Here is a 15724-nt window from a genome sequence, read left to right on the forward strand (position 1 = left end):
ATGGTCTCGTTTAACGTGTTAAACTTTTACTACATTGTTTAAGTGGTTAAGAGTAGGCCATTCATATGCATCCGTGTAAAACAAAACTATGTAATGCATATCATATAGCGATAAACGAGTAAATACGTTGAGGTATGAGTTTATATAATTTGAATGTTTGTTATAGAGTTTGTTTGTTTTAATCGTGGTTTCCCATTTAAGATCATTTATGGGTTTGATATAAATATGATTTAATACTGTAAGCCTACTTTCGATTTAATGTGTTTATAGTTCGCATTAGTTGTATTGTTCATTTAATATTTCAATGACATGAAGTTCACTAAGCCCATTTAACATTCGATAAATATGTGTTGTTGTCATATTACATCGTTAAAGTGTACTCTATTACGCAATGCTGTTTGAACTTTTTCTTATTTATTTGTTAATACTGCTCTCGTAAGTGAGTGTTTTAATACACCTTTATTTGACTTATCTATTTATTAACAAACCAGACAAGTGTGTAATATCAAAGAAAATGTCAACAAACAGAACCTTTAAACTTTGAAGCTGACATTCTACCACAACCATAAATCGACTACAAATTAATATCCGAGGAACAGATGTACTAATAATGTATTAAGCGTGTCATGTTTCATATGCCCTAATTTCTACGGTGTCACACACTTGACAACAACATTACACTATTGGGTAACTAATTTTTCAATATTTTTTCACAAGTTCGACATTGTACGAGAGGTTTTCAGATATTAATGGTAAATATTGCAATTTAAGTGTAATGTATATATAAATATATATATATATATATATATATATATATATATATATATATATATATATATATATATATAATGTATATAAATGTATATAAATAATTGATCCGATTTGCAGAGAGATGTAATAGAATATTTCCCATACCACACAGATATTTTTAATTATCTTTCCAATTAAAAATAATTCATTTTGTCTATGTTTTTGTCGTCATTGTAAAGGTTTCGTATTATATGGTAATATCTATCTATAAAATAAACTTGCAAAGCGAGTCAGTGAGATTAAATTTTTTCGTTGTGTATGGGTTATACACCCTCATAAACTTCCATACCCAAGCGTCCGTATAGTTTACTATTAGTGTGGGTGAATTTCCCATTGAAACTGTGTTACTAACATGTTTACGCAAAATATGTACGAGAAAGAATAAACAAATCATTACCGAATATCGATACTTTATTTATACATAAACATTTGAAAACTATGTACAAAATTCTTGTGTTTTCAAAAGTAGTGTGTGTTAGTTTATTCTAACACCTTCGGGTTATATCGCAACAAAGACACTAGGTACAAAATTGTCAAGTATTCGATTGTTTCGTTAATAGTACAATGTGATTGACAAGGGAAATATTTGCGATAATTTCTTCAATCCTTTTTATAAATATGATATTCCGACGTAAATATGTTTATATGATCATAAGAAATTGTTTCGATATTAAACAAAAGTGTACACATATAAAGATACATTAATTAAAAATATGAGTCCTTTTAATTTGGCCCTTTTATGGTCACATTGATTTGTGATTATTGTTGGTATTGTCTTTAACAATACACTTTCTACTCACCTATCGTGATAGAGCATGTAGTTTGGGCCCATGCCGTATTATATGTATTCGTATGATTCCTAATTTGTGTTTGTTTTTGTTTTTTATGTTTGCTTTAGCATAAATACATGTTTTCCATACCCGCGTTATAAAATATTTCTATCAAGTCAAATATTTATATAATAAATAGCGTAATTTGAAAATAAACGTGTGAAATAATAGGACCTTTAAGTCTGTGAATTGATTGTGTCTTTAGATTTGACAGTCCAATGGATGTCGACCAACTAAAACGCCTGTTCCGTTCCGTAGAACGACACATCGGGTTTGTAGTTTGTTTGTTTTTGGATTGAATATTTGTTTATGTTTGTTTTATTTATATATAATTGTAACATCTCAAAACATTATATACACGTTAATTTGTGGTACTAACTTGCAATATATAATGAGGTTAGTTACTGTGTCATAATGGTTCTAATACTGGTTCTACCTAGGCAACGGACTTGTTCCAATTAGAATGAGGCATTCGATGCATTCGAGCTAAAATCAATAGATACTAACATGTATGAAACCATGTTTAAAAATTACATAATTGTTATGTGCCTAACGTACACAAAATATTAGAGAGCTTTGTATAGAATGTTTATCTTAACATTTTAGCACTCTTAAAGATGCCACGGGTGCTCTTGAAAACTTGTTATCATCTACAGATAAAACTGCTGTACGGTATGTTATTGCGTCCAAATCAATAAACATAGGATAAATCACATTGTAACATGTGTTTTTATATATGTAGGATAAGTTTGATCTAGTTGGTTAATGTATTAACTTGATATCTTGTGCCATAAACATCATCGGTCACATATACATGAGTAATATCCAAAATGAGTCGCTTTTTAACTAAAATTATTTAAGAGATATCATATTTCAAATTCGAAAAACATGGAAACCATATATAAATGTTCTTTCGCACATATATTAAGAAACTCCGTTGGTAACGTGCGACAAATCGGGACTACATTGCAAGAGGAATGCCGTGACATACAGCAGTTCCTGCAGTTGTGTGATGGTCAACCTGAGACACATTTGAATGTAAGTAAGACATACTTGGAAATACTTTAACATTCACTCTATTTACACTGTTAAGTAACATTAAGTCTTATGTGAATAATGTTGAATATGCCAAAGAAACATGTGGATGGTATGATTAAATAATCCATCAATGATAGTAATAGCAACAGGGCGAATCACGAAAATGCGTAGCTCTATTAAATATATAAGCCTCCAAATTGAACCTCACACAAAATTGTCACGTACAATAATAACATGATTATAATTACTTATAGTATTGGTACAAATTAAACGATTTGGTTTACACTTGCATTTTCACGTGTTGCCATACTTATAGCATGACATGAATATTATAAAAGCTTATATAATTGTATGCAATATCGAACCTGGATAAATACATGATTGAAGTCAAAGTTGTTTTTTATTTATTGCAGTCCTCTAAAAATTTGGAATGAAGGAGAGTTTTAGTTATTTCGCGATATTTCAAATCCAAAATTATTTCATAATGTTATTTTTCAGAGCCCCTCTAGCCTCACATACGCTAAACAATTAAGGGTAAGTACCTTAGCTAATATGTCAAATTTTTGTCACAATATCGTAAATGTTCCATTTGTCCTATTGTCAAACTTACCTTTCCGCTTTTATTACTACTTTTACTACTACTAAAGTAGTAGTAGTGTTATTATTATTATTATTATTATTGTTGTTGTTTTATGGTTTTCATTATTACTTTTATTTTCAGTATTATTATGTGTATTATTATTATTATTATTATTATTACCATTATATCAACAGGAAATATTTGTTTTACATTACTGAAAACTTACCAATTATTTGATAACAGTTTAAATATAATACCAACGCTATATAAGTTAAAATTGTATCTGCTAATCGTACTATGTTTGTTCTTAACTTGTGGCGACCGAAAGGATATTGAAGTCGAAAACCACCCATTAGACCCAGGGTAAATATTTCCCGTACACATAAGTAGCTCATAGAGTCATTCACAACTCTTAATATACATCTTTATGTTTAAAGAGATATATTGACTTGTTTAACTATAGTTAATACTCGAGTATAGCTGAACAAGAGTCGATTTATGCGATAAAAAAAATCTAATTTGCCACGTGTTCAATATTGCAACACGTTATAAGGCTGATTATCTATTAATAGTTCTTATTATTATAACAAAATGTTTTTCATATTCATTATATTTTTAATTTAATAATATCATATACATTTTGTATTTATCATTTTATTAAGAGGAGCAGACGGTATCGATGGAGTTTTTCATATAGCCTCACCCGTTGATCTTGAAATGAGGTAAATACTGTGTATACGAGCTATATGTAGAGAATTACAGGTTACTGTCCCATCGTTTTGTAATATATCAGGCGAGGCTTAGAATAATATAACGGCGAGGCTTGCCGAGCCGTTATTGTATTCGTGCCGAGCCTGATATATTACAAAACGATGGGACAGTAACCTGTTTTTCTGTTAATCATACCACACTTTCCTAAAAATCTGCAAAACAATCCATTTTTTATATTTAAAATGTACGCTGATTTTGCTGATCCGGCTTTTACACGTTGACATACATGTAGCAACGGCGTTCGAAAAGACGACACGAATAATCGCTTATTTTAAACATCGTATAGAGAAAAAAAGTTGTTTGCACTACGAATGGGAAGAAAACACCCGCTTTAATTATAAACATCTTGAATTGGAGATCAGGAATGGCCTACAGCGACAAATTTAATCGAAGAACATACTTCAACGAATAGTTTGGAGACGTCATTTTGGAGATATATATGGAAATTTCCATTTCGATGATGGTGTCAATATTGACATAAGCGTATTAATTCGTTTATTAAATAGTTGAGGATTAGCAAACAGTTGTCATTTGTCTTGACTTTCTGTGCAACAGTTGCGAGTGCAATGACTATATCGATATTTAAGTTTTATTTTCCCATGTTTATACTGCTATTTGCCTTTTATAAATAAGAATTAAACTGATAATACACAATCTTGTTAATATACTACAATATTTGTTTTCAATAGATGTAATTGCAGTTAAACTATGATATTGTCGTTGATACCCATACTTTGTATTCTTCAGGGTGGACCACATGTATGAAGAATTCCAAAGCATGAGACACTATATCAAGTATGTGCAGAAAACATTGTGTTTCTTAGTCCTCTACCGGTGCAGCCGTATAGTGCTATAGGACTACCCCGGTCCGTCCGTGGGTTCTTGCGTCCGAATGTCCGTCTGTCCTTTTATCATTCCAAATATGGCTCCTTCAGTAACTCAACAAATAAACAAAGCTAGCTGGATGAATCATATTGTGTGCATTAAGGGCCATACTATATTCACGTTATTTTATTTATTTAAGTTTTTTTGTCTGAGGAAAATTGCGATTGTTGTGGATACAAATGCTATGGTTCCAGATATAATTGAACGACAAAACGTGATCATGCGATGACTTAAAAAGAATCTAAGCTTGATGATAAAATTTCGTATGTGGATAAAGGGTAATATCGATATATGCTCGTTATTTCAGTTTTGTTCAATGACCATCTTTTCTTCCGCCGGAATATCTGAATCATGTGATAACTAAAAAAATACTTAATATAGAGGACCAAATGTAGAATATGCACTATTTTAGTTTGTCAGTCAAAAATTGTGGTTGCTACGGTTACATAAATAAATGGAAACTTACATTTGGATCTTCCGACAACGTAAAACATGCTAAAACGTAGTAAATGAAACTCGGTATGTGGATAGAGTGCCATAGGCTGATTATGTTATTTCATTTGTTTCTGTCCGTTCATCCATCTATAAAATCTATTTATCGACACTCATTCATGGCAAAGGTGCATATTCTGTATACTATTTTTATTATTTTCAGGCGGTTGGTCCCGACATTGTCCCGGACATCTGTCGAAAGAAGAATACAGTAAGTACTCGTTCCTGTGTTTTCTTCGTGCCGATATCGAATAAAATTGCAACGCTATGTTATCAAAATTCCTATCCAACAAGTAATAATTACTGCAAAATATATTGAGAACGTTCATGATGAAAACTTGTATCATACTTATATTAATATCATAGCTGTATGTCTTCTTTTCTAGTGACAACGAGTTTGTACCTCGTATTCTATAATCATATTCGTTTATGGTTTTCTTATTAGATATTCAAACCTAACCTTCTGCATGATATGTCAAACGATCAGATAATCAAAGATTTTTCGTTTTTATATCATATGTTTAAGTAAATATGCTATATTATGCGCATAGCTTGCCCAATTAGAGCTACTGATATCATTTTCCTTATATAAACATAGTTCTTGGTTCACAATACTATGCAGTAGTCTCTATTCGTGATGAATAGCATGAGCAAAACACCATTAGTTTGTTTTTATAATAGCAAATATATTGGTCAGTCTAAGTGACAGTTGTTTGGTAAATGTCAATTTTATGTGCTTAATTAACAACCAAGACTAAAAAATTTTGGTTATTGTGTTAGTTGTTCTCGCGCTATCAACACGTATGGGAATAAGTCTGTAGTCTGTTAAGCAACATTCAGCTTTTGAGGAACACTTATCTTTAGTTTGTTCATTCATCTAGCGCTAGTTTACAATGAATGATACCGATTGAATATTCGTGCATTTCAGAGAGTTGTCTCATGAACCCCAGGATGCAATAATTGAAAGATGTCGCAAAAATGAAGATATGGTTGGCGCGGAACTCGATAAAGCGAAGGCAGATCTCGAGGCGAGAGAAACTGAGCTGGACAAGCTTCGATGCGAACTAGAGTAAGATGTCAAGCACAGATGCATTTCACAAGTTGTTTTGGTCGCCTTCGATTTTAAATATAAAACAAGTATCTACTTTACTGTATATCGTCCAATCTATTGTGATCAGAAAGAAAGGAATTCAAACCTTGTCCATTTATATTATTAAGCCGCATAGATGTTTTTAAATTGAACACGTTAACATTTTGTCATTTCAGGCGATGTGCTCGTCCAGAAGAGAAAAGAGAATTGCAAAAAAAGGAAGTCTGCGGAATGTTTTATATAACAGTTTCAATAATTAACTTATATTTGAACTGAACAGAATAGTTTATTTGACTTAAAATATAAACAGCTCATCGTCGTTAACATACATATACAATAACAGCATGCGTTACAATTAAATACAAAACATGCATCATTTTAAAGGAAGATCGATTTAAAAAGGAATGAAATACACCATTTTTATGTGAGAATGTCACATCGAAGAGGTTAATACCGAGTGACCACATAATGTAAAAACGTTGTTTAATGATTGCAACAAGTATTACATTATTATACGCTTATTGGCTTTATGAAAAATATATAATGTATACTACATATATAAAACATTTTCTCGCATTTCAAAGCCTTTTAAACAAAACATGGTTAGTTTTCTTCATACTTTTTTCTTTGAACTATTAAAAAGTTCGATAAAATAAAACATATTTTTGCGACATCTATAATACTTTGGAATTATTTTTTTTTCGTAACATCGGCATAATAAGGACATGTAAAAACAAAGTGATATTTATCCTCGATATTATTAAGGTTGCATAAAACACATTTACGTTGATCTCTAACAATGGTCTGGTGTCTACCCGCTTATATTAAATTTATTGTATGTAATTGTTATTTTGAAAAGTGTTCTTGTACATAAAATAATAAAAAAAAAAAATATAGTTTTAGATATTTACCGTAGGCTTAACGCTATATACAAATTGAATATGCCTGGTTACATACGAGCAATATTTCACAAACAGACTACAGCGCAAGAAAGTGCAAGTTCGCCACCTGAAAGACCAAAAGCATGTCCTTCACCAAAGACTTGAGTAAGTAATTTTAGAACAATAACGGTTTTCGTGTACCAAACAAACATGTAGCCGAGTCTGATGCTTGTGTGCTCAAATATGCACATAGAACTTTCAGCTTTTTTTTTTAATTTGAAGCAAACTTTTGCACACTTTTATGTTACTGTAACATCATTAAGGAAAACTATTATTTTAACTAAAATATCCGGGCATTTTCTAATTATTTGATTGTATATATCAAAATACTGATTAAATGCATATACAAACATTCACGTATTAATTATTAATAAACACATAACGATTCATGAAACTACATAATTTGAAATAGGCTTCTTGCATTAAAAATACTGTTTACTGTTTTGTTTGAGTGCACTTCTGAAAGCGATATTCGAATAGATACATTACACTGCATTCGTGATTCAGATTAATGTATCACCATCATTGCGAAATACACAAAACAGCCATCAGCAAAACATTTACATGTACTAATTAACGTGTTGATCACTTACTTGCAAAACATCGTGTTTCAGAACAATTCAAAAAACGGTACAAGTACTGCAGAAAGAATGTCCGTTGGTTGGTGATACCATGGCAACGAGGTTTGATAGCGTTACTCACTTCACCTTTGATATTGTTCTAATCAGATTGTGTGCTTTTGACTATATTGCTACATATTAATGCGTGCATTATGTGTATTAAACTGATATTCAAAAATGGCCCAATTATTATGGGAATGAGCATAAAATAAAAAAAGACCAACACGAAACTTCTATTATGTTGCATAATATCATTATTTATTATACTTTCTTAATTATTTATTTATAGCAATATGCTTTACATTATTGAAACGAGATTTTGATGACTCCTGTCATGTAATATATTACTGATGTTGGAAATGACCTGCGTAAATTACAAAATGCTAACGAAATATTAATATTTGCCGACCTAATAACCCTATTTTGAACATAATGTACTTATATGTTAGACCTTTCATACTGATACCAATCACATCAAGAAAGTTGATTATTATTAACGGATTATTGTGGTTTTGGTAGTTATGGAAACGTGTTTATATATGTTTGCTACTGAGTAATGTACACGATAGCTGGAGGAATACATGCACTCCTTAGACGTTTTGTTAATACTCATCATTGCATTAATCGAGCATATTTGCGATAATGTGAATATGAAACATTATTACAATAAAAACAAATATTAGTGTTTTGCTTTTCTATATCAATAATTGATGCAGTAAATAACATAAATATTCAATGTATATACAACTGCGTTGTTGTTAGTTGTTATAATTATAAAAAGATCGAATGTTACATATAATTTGAATGTGTTTCGTATAACTTAAATTGTATGTATGCAGACAATATTCTGACTGAAGGTTTTTATTTTTGTTTTCAGCCAGCCAATACAGCAGTTAATTGAAAAAGATGTTCAACTAACAGTGGAATCAGAGTTAATACAGCAACGTCTTGAAACACTTGAACAAGTTGAGCATAGAGATGCCGGCACAATGACGGTATGTACTCGATCCAAATACCTACTATAAAAAGTGAAGGCATTGGGTATATATAGTTAAAATGTGCAACTTGGGATGAAAGAAGTTTAAAGACCCAGTTTATATTTAACAGCATACATGGACGCTTTAATTATTTAATACTTAGTGTTACAAAATACAATAAAAATATAAATACTGGAAAAAGGTACAACACAAGGCAGAATACACGAACAAATATATTTTATTTATTCACTTACTTACGTAATTTAGGTATGTCTTATAATTTTAGAGTCGCGAACGTGTATCGGAAAGGCAAAGAGACGCACGGTATATACTGACGTTTCGGGATATATTGCTCTACAGGGTTTCGAAATAAAAGACATTCATGCTGATCCTTTTATTCAAATACCTTTCTGTATCATTTAGATGTGTTTCAATAATGCTTCTTTATTTTAATTGCTGTTGCATAGATGCTTAGTTTGTATAAGCTAAAATGAAGCGAACAGTCTCCGGCTGTAATATAAATTGTATTTTTAATTATTAGACCAATACCAATACAATAATTCAATAAATGTATTTCGGCGGATAGGTTAACTGCACTAAGTTTTATAAGTCTGTCTTACAGAAATTTGCAACTCACGTTGAGGTTATTGCAGACATACTTTCCGATTACAAGAGACAGCAGTGACGCTCGGTAAATATGATAAAAATGCATTTTATTTATATACGGTTTTCTGTGTAATACATACATATTTTGAGAGCTCGCTATGGCGCCATATTATAAAAATTACCTTATGCGTTACATTGATTTGGTTAAATGCCGTTAACAACCTCAAATCTTAACTTCACGTGAGTACCTATAGAGTATTATTTAATATCACCTTTGCAAAAAAGAATCCAGGGCAATCGCACGACAAGCTTTATTAACATTTTAAGAACCATCTGTTATTAAATGATACCTCTTATAGGTTCTAAAACATTTAATTGGTTTTTAATAAATGGTTTTTGTTTACCAAATATATCATGAATTAGTGTGGGGTTCAATACAAAACTAGTTATTAATTAATTGAACGTGCATATCGACACGCTTGCTATGAAAGATATACTCGTATTATTTAAATGTAGACATATTGCCAATTAAGTACACATAAAGCTTGTTTCAATAAAAAGTAATGTATAGATAGCCGGTATAACGTATACAATAATTATAGGTTATTAGACGTTTCACTGTACAATACGGAGATATATTTGGACGAGCACACAGTTTGACGTCATATTGGAAGCCGTTAGGCGAGTCTAATATGACTTCAAACTGAGTACGAGTCCAAATATATCACGTATTGTACAGTTTAAACGTCTAATAAGCTTTTTATTCTTTATCCCTTTGTTCAGCTCTTTGTTTCATTTTAATTTTGATTTTAAAATGCTTTATAATTGCATCTATGCTATTTTCAAGACAAGCGCCCGTGTGAATCGATTATTCTACATTCGGATACTTTTTCTTGATAACGGCTTTAATCGTTATAAAACAATTGCTTAGTGTACTCAACTGTCCAATATGGTAAAAATACAGACTTTTTGGATCCAATACCGGAATATATTGGACGGTCACGTGGTACATATGAAGAATGCCGATTGGATGAATTTATTGGATATAGAATAAAACAACTTTTTCCCATACCCGGTAACAGTGGAGTTGAAACTTAAGCGTACTAAAATAGCAAACTTGAGAAATATTTAGTAAGAGCGTTTACAACAAAATTATGCATTAACCCTGCGTACATTTGATTGATATCAAATATACTAAAAGTTGATGAAATTACACCTATGCGTTTGCACATCATTTTAATTAAAGAGATAATCTTTTCCGATCGGAAACATAAAGCAAAATTTCAAATTTAGCAAATAAATACTGTTTTAATACTAAACTACTAAAAATGATTTAAACCACCGGTTGCATAACAATGCATCGAGTATTGTTGTTATACATTATAAAATAACGGATTCATCATCTCGAACATACAATAAATATTTTCCAGATATAATTCTCTTATACAAGAACTTGAACAACTAAAGCAAATCTTCTTAAGGTGAGTATACAATATCGTATATACTCCATTTGGTTATTGATATCTATCGAAGATATACAGACGCATCGTTCATTTAACATGTGTATACAAAAATACAACTTTATTATCTTTGAAAAGTATCGAAATTGTGTTTGTGCGTATTGTATAACCGCACTAGACATTCGAATATAAAGAGGATACTGAATTTACAAAGAACAAATATATGATACATTCGGCAATTAAATGTTTGTTGGTGTCGATGTTATGGCAGTTACAATAATTGTATTGTGTAGTTCTTTTACATTTTGTGATCGTTTATAATTTAATTATTCAACGCCTACAGCTTAGATGCAATGCCGCACAATGGAAGTTTTCCAAAAGATATATATCAGTAAGTTCAAACTTGCAATTCCGCTGTTATTATTACTTTTAAAGCACATTTAAACACAAACAAAGGATTTACTATTTATTTTAATTTGTGTGTTGCGTCGTTTGAAATAAAGTTATTAACGGTTCCAGACATGGATGCATTACCAGAACGAAAGTACACTTGTTGTGTTCATATGTCTGAATTTGTATATTGCAGATCGATTACCGATATCATTCCTTTGTTGAGGGACAACATTGGGTGAGAGTGACATGTTTATTAATAAATCCGTAAGCTGACCTAAGTGCAATACATGTATATTAATATAGTCTAACTTTAAATTGTAAAAATAGTGTCACGTTGCTTTCACATTTATTAATGCTTTTCATGTTTTAGAGGGGGCGAACATTTACTTTCTGAAGTCATTCGAGTTTGGGACCTGATGTTAAGGTATGCTTTGAATCATAAATGTATGTCAATAATTAATAACATTTATGTCCATGTTTGGACTGGCTGGTTATGTCCATTATATGCATACATACGCGTTGTCGTCACCCGACGTGAATTGACTGTGAAAGATTGTATAACTATTATTTATCCAGGCATAATAACGAGACGGTTGCAGTTCTTTATCAAAATACGGGAAATACACACGTGCCGTACTGGTTGTTCAGGTAAGTGGAAGTGCCCTTAACAAAGTGTGTGACATTGCTACTAATTGCCGCCACTATTTCTAATGTATTAGGTCCCCATGTTTAGGCATACGATACAATTTAAAGATGTTCACACTACTTAAACAACCATTGAATCATCCAATAAAACAAATAACTGTGTGTTTTGTTAAATCTATTTTAATACCTTTTTTGTTCTATACAAAAACTACCGTTTCACTACTTTACAAAAACAATACATCTGATTGAAACACGAACTGTATTTCTCAGTACATTTGCCTAAAATGTCTTACGATTTGCTTGGAATTCGCAAAAAGGCTAATATGTTCGAGTTTGTCTTGCAATGAACCCAAATTATTAGTGCTTGTTTGTTATGGGGATGACTAACAATAATCAGACATAGTTTTCCAATCAGAACTCAGAACGCAATTGTCCAGATAATCCTATTTCTTTTATTAAATCAACAATGGAATAAAGATGGATTTCTCGTAAAAGTAAAATTAACAAATATATCTTGCAGATCGACGCGCATGCAAGAAGAAATTGAACACTTACAACATGTCATCATGTAAGTAATGAGACAAGTTGTACATTGAATGAAGAAAATACAATCCGTGTCACGCATAATATTAACGTTTTAAATCTTACTGCCTGCAGTATGTTACAAATTGAAATGCAAGCATTACAATCAAAGGTAACATGTGTTTCTGACCTCGGAACATTGTTTGAATACAATAAGGTCGTAAATCTGTAACGAAACTCCTTTTTTCTACGTTTCATGTTTTATACCAAATTTTGAAATTCCGCACCTTTTCATAAACAATTAAATGAACATATATTGTAATAAATTGTTAAGTATAATACATGTTTCAGAGCACAACACATTCAAGAGGAAATAAATAGGTGCATTGAGGCGAATGAATCTATGAACTGAGGATTGGTATGATTGAAAGTAAACACAAAGGGGCCAGCATGTGTGAAAGGCGCAGAATCATTAACAGAGGTGCAACCATGTATGAATTGCGCAAATCGACGTGCGTATAAAAAAAACACAACTCAAATAGATAACAGAATAGCGGATTCTCTCATGATCATGTTGTTTCGTTAGTCCTTTATACTTCATATGTGTTCTAGGTAGTACTTTGCTTTATTTATTCTATGCCAGCACGTCAACGGTAATAACCAATACCACTATTATACAATACTTAATTACCAGCATGTTGTTCAGCAGTATTTACGTTTATTATGAACTTAATTGAAATGCCTTTAAAATATACTCTCTTCAGCATGTTAAGCAGTCTTTACTTTGCTTATAAAACAAAACCAAAAATGACTTTAAAAGCTCATCAGGGACCGACGCGAATTCATTTCAAACATATAAATACGAACTTGCTCCTGGACGGTCTTATAAATGCATAAACTTTTTCGAGTATTTTCAAGGTTAGTCCGTGCGCATCATGGTCATGTCGTTTAAATGAATATGATTATAGTTGCATACAAACGGAACACAATAAAGTCGATTATGCTGGCAGTAATTGTTCCAAATAGACATGATGTTAAAAGGCACTACCGCAATCTTAAAATTGCAAGAATTATTTTTACATTTTGGATGAAGCTTCATTCCATTAATATTTGGAATATTCATCAGCTTTCGAGTTCACAAAAAGTCGAGTTCACAATAAGTAACTGAATCTCAAATGTGGTGCCAATGTTTCAAAGATATATTGTTGAGAAATATGATAAAACGCCAACGAATATACTTTCAACAACACACGATCCTATGAGGATACAAGAACAATTAGAAATAAGCATACATATGAAAAAGAAATTGTTTAAACAGCGTGAACAATAATTATCTTTCACTCAAGCGCTTTCGACAAAACGATTTCTGCAGGGGTGTATATGAGTTTACGATTCATCAGTGCAAATGCACAAAAGAACCATTGTCTTGTGAAAACCCTCTGCTTCATAAAACAACGTTCCGCTTAAACTATGTGCTATAGACCGACGCCCGGGGTGTATATTGTATCCATTAGATTATTAAACTTGCAGTTAAATTTGTGGCATTCAGTCTTGTTTTTATATGTTAGTGTCGTTTTATTTATTTGAATTTATTTCCGCATACTACAATTGGGGGTTATAGACTGGTCAGTTATATCAATTTCATCGATATAATGATGAAAAGTAAAATGTGCAGTGAACTGTTACGATAAGATGCTAAACATTATATTTGTGGAAACATTTTGCATTAAGTATTATTTTATATTTATGTATCGTTTTTGTTTATTCCATGTGTCTGACGGGTATTGAGTCGATCTGTCCAGTATGTTTCTCGAAGTTTTCGTGTTTTATCTGACCATTTTCATTACCTTCAATACAATACAGGGCAATGTTATCAAACGTGTTATCAGGTTCGCTTAAATTTTCTGCGACTCGAGATCTGTTAATTGTATGTGTTTTTTTAATCAGACCTACACTAGTTTATGCGTTTTCTCAAAGCCATTTTTGTCTCATGAACATATTGTTTGTTGCACTCATTACACGTCATGGCTATACTGTATTTTTTGTTTTGCAGTTATGGGTACCCTTGAATGTCTGTGTTGGTTGCATAATCGTGCATGTTCAAGCAACGAGCATTGTTGCATGGGACTGACTAATCTGGGACATTTTTCACAGTTTCGATTGTAATTTTGGCACGCACAAGTTTGTACATGAGACTTTTTCGCCTTCGGTAAGCTATAACGGGCTTTTCAGGAAATATTTATTTGTAGTTTTGTAGATGTCATCATTTTGGACCAGTGGTTGTCAATAATCACAGTAACGTTTTGCAACTCCGTATGGTAAATGACTACAAATGGAACTTTTGAATGTGTGACCGTCGTTTTGTATGTTCGCTCGCTTTAGCTATAGCATGGGAAGCAATATCATAGCTGTATTTTCGCTTGTGAAGGTATTGAGCTACATGTAATTCGTGTAAAATACAATCAAAGTCACTGTCCTGTGTGCATATGCGTCTTAAGCGGATTGCTTAACTGAAATTTTATTTCATATTTGTAAATTATTAATTTATGTTCAATTAATTGTTTTGTTATTATACCTAATAACCCGAATAACCCGAAAGAAAATACTGTTTCTAATTATGTGTGAAGCCGACTTACTGATGTATAACCCTGAATAAAATGTATCTCTGTCTGTCTGCTCTATATGCATAGGTTGTTGTCTCAAAAATAAAAGAAAGAATGAAGCTATGTTTGTCTTGTTAATACAGTTGTATTATGAATATTTTTTTCATAACATTAATAAAGACAATTTGCAAACAATACAGTTGCCATGTAGGAGATGCAAACATATATACGCAAGTAATTTCATTGTACCAAGTATTAAGAAAAAGGCGCTAATGTTTTCTAAAACGTGATGGAATGTAACCAAGACTAACATCAGCTACATCTCGAGTTTACTAAAATGCTTTTAAGACGTAGAATGAGTTAGGGAAAGATGTTATTTGATACTAGTTTGGTAAAGGTGTATTTTGCATCGAAAAGACTCGCTTCTAATGCTCTTATCAGTTTATACCCATTGAGTACTT

At 31.6% G+C, this 15724-nt stretch overlaps 1 protein-coding gene across 1 annotated transcript; it reads left to right on the forward strand.

The window, feature by feature from the left end:
- LOC127851782 (uncharacterized) lies at positions 1-15382 on the forward strand. Its single transcript, XM_052385655.1, has 23 exons — positions 1-132; positions 1846-1911; positions 2247-2312; positions 2570-2678; positions 3177-3212; positions 3587-3621; positions 3921-3980; positions 4777-4824; positions 5570-5617; positions 6335-6475; positions 6673-6714; positions 7474-7542; positions 8052-8120; positions 8935-9052; positions 9321-9358; positions 9657-9725; positions 11071-11121; positions 11444-11491; positions 11687-11728; positions 11864-11917; positions 12070-12141; positions 12659-12706; positions 13012-15382. The coding sequence occupies exons 2-23, from the start codon at positions 1859-1861 to the stop codon at positions 13070-13072; spliced, it is 1377 nt and encodes a 458-aa protein (XP_052241615.1). The 5' UTR covers positions 1-132; positions 1846-1858; the 3' UTR covers positions 13073-15382.
- Positions 15383-15724: the final 342 nt, after the last annotated feature.

Source organism: Dreissena polymorpha, chromosome 11 (assembly GCF_020536995.1).
Source record: "Dreissena polymorpha isolate Duluth1 chromosome 11, UMN_Dpol_1.0, whole genome shotgun sequence".
Lineage (NCBI taxonomy): Eukaryota > Metazoa > Mollusca > Bivalvia > Myida > Dreissenidae > Dreissena > Dreissena polymorpha.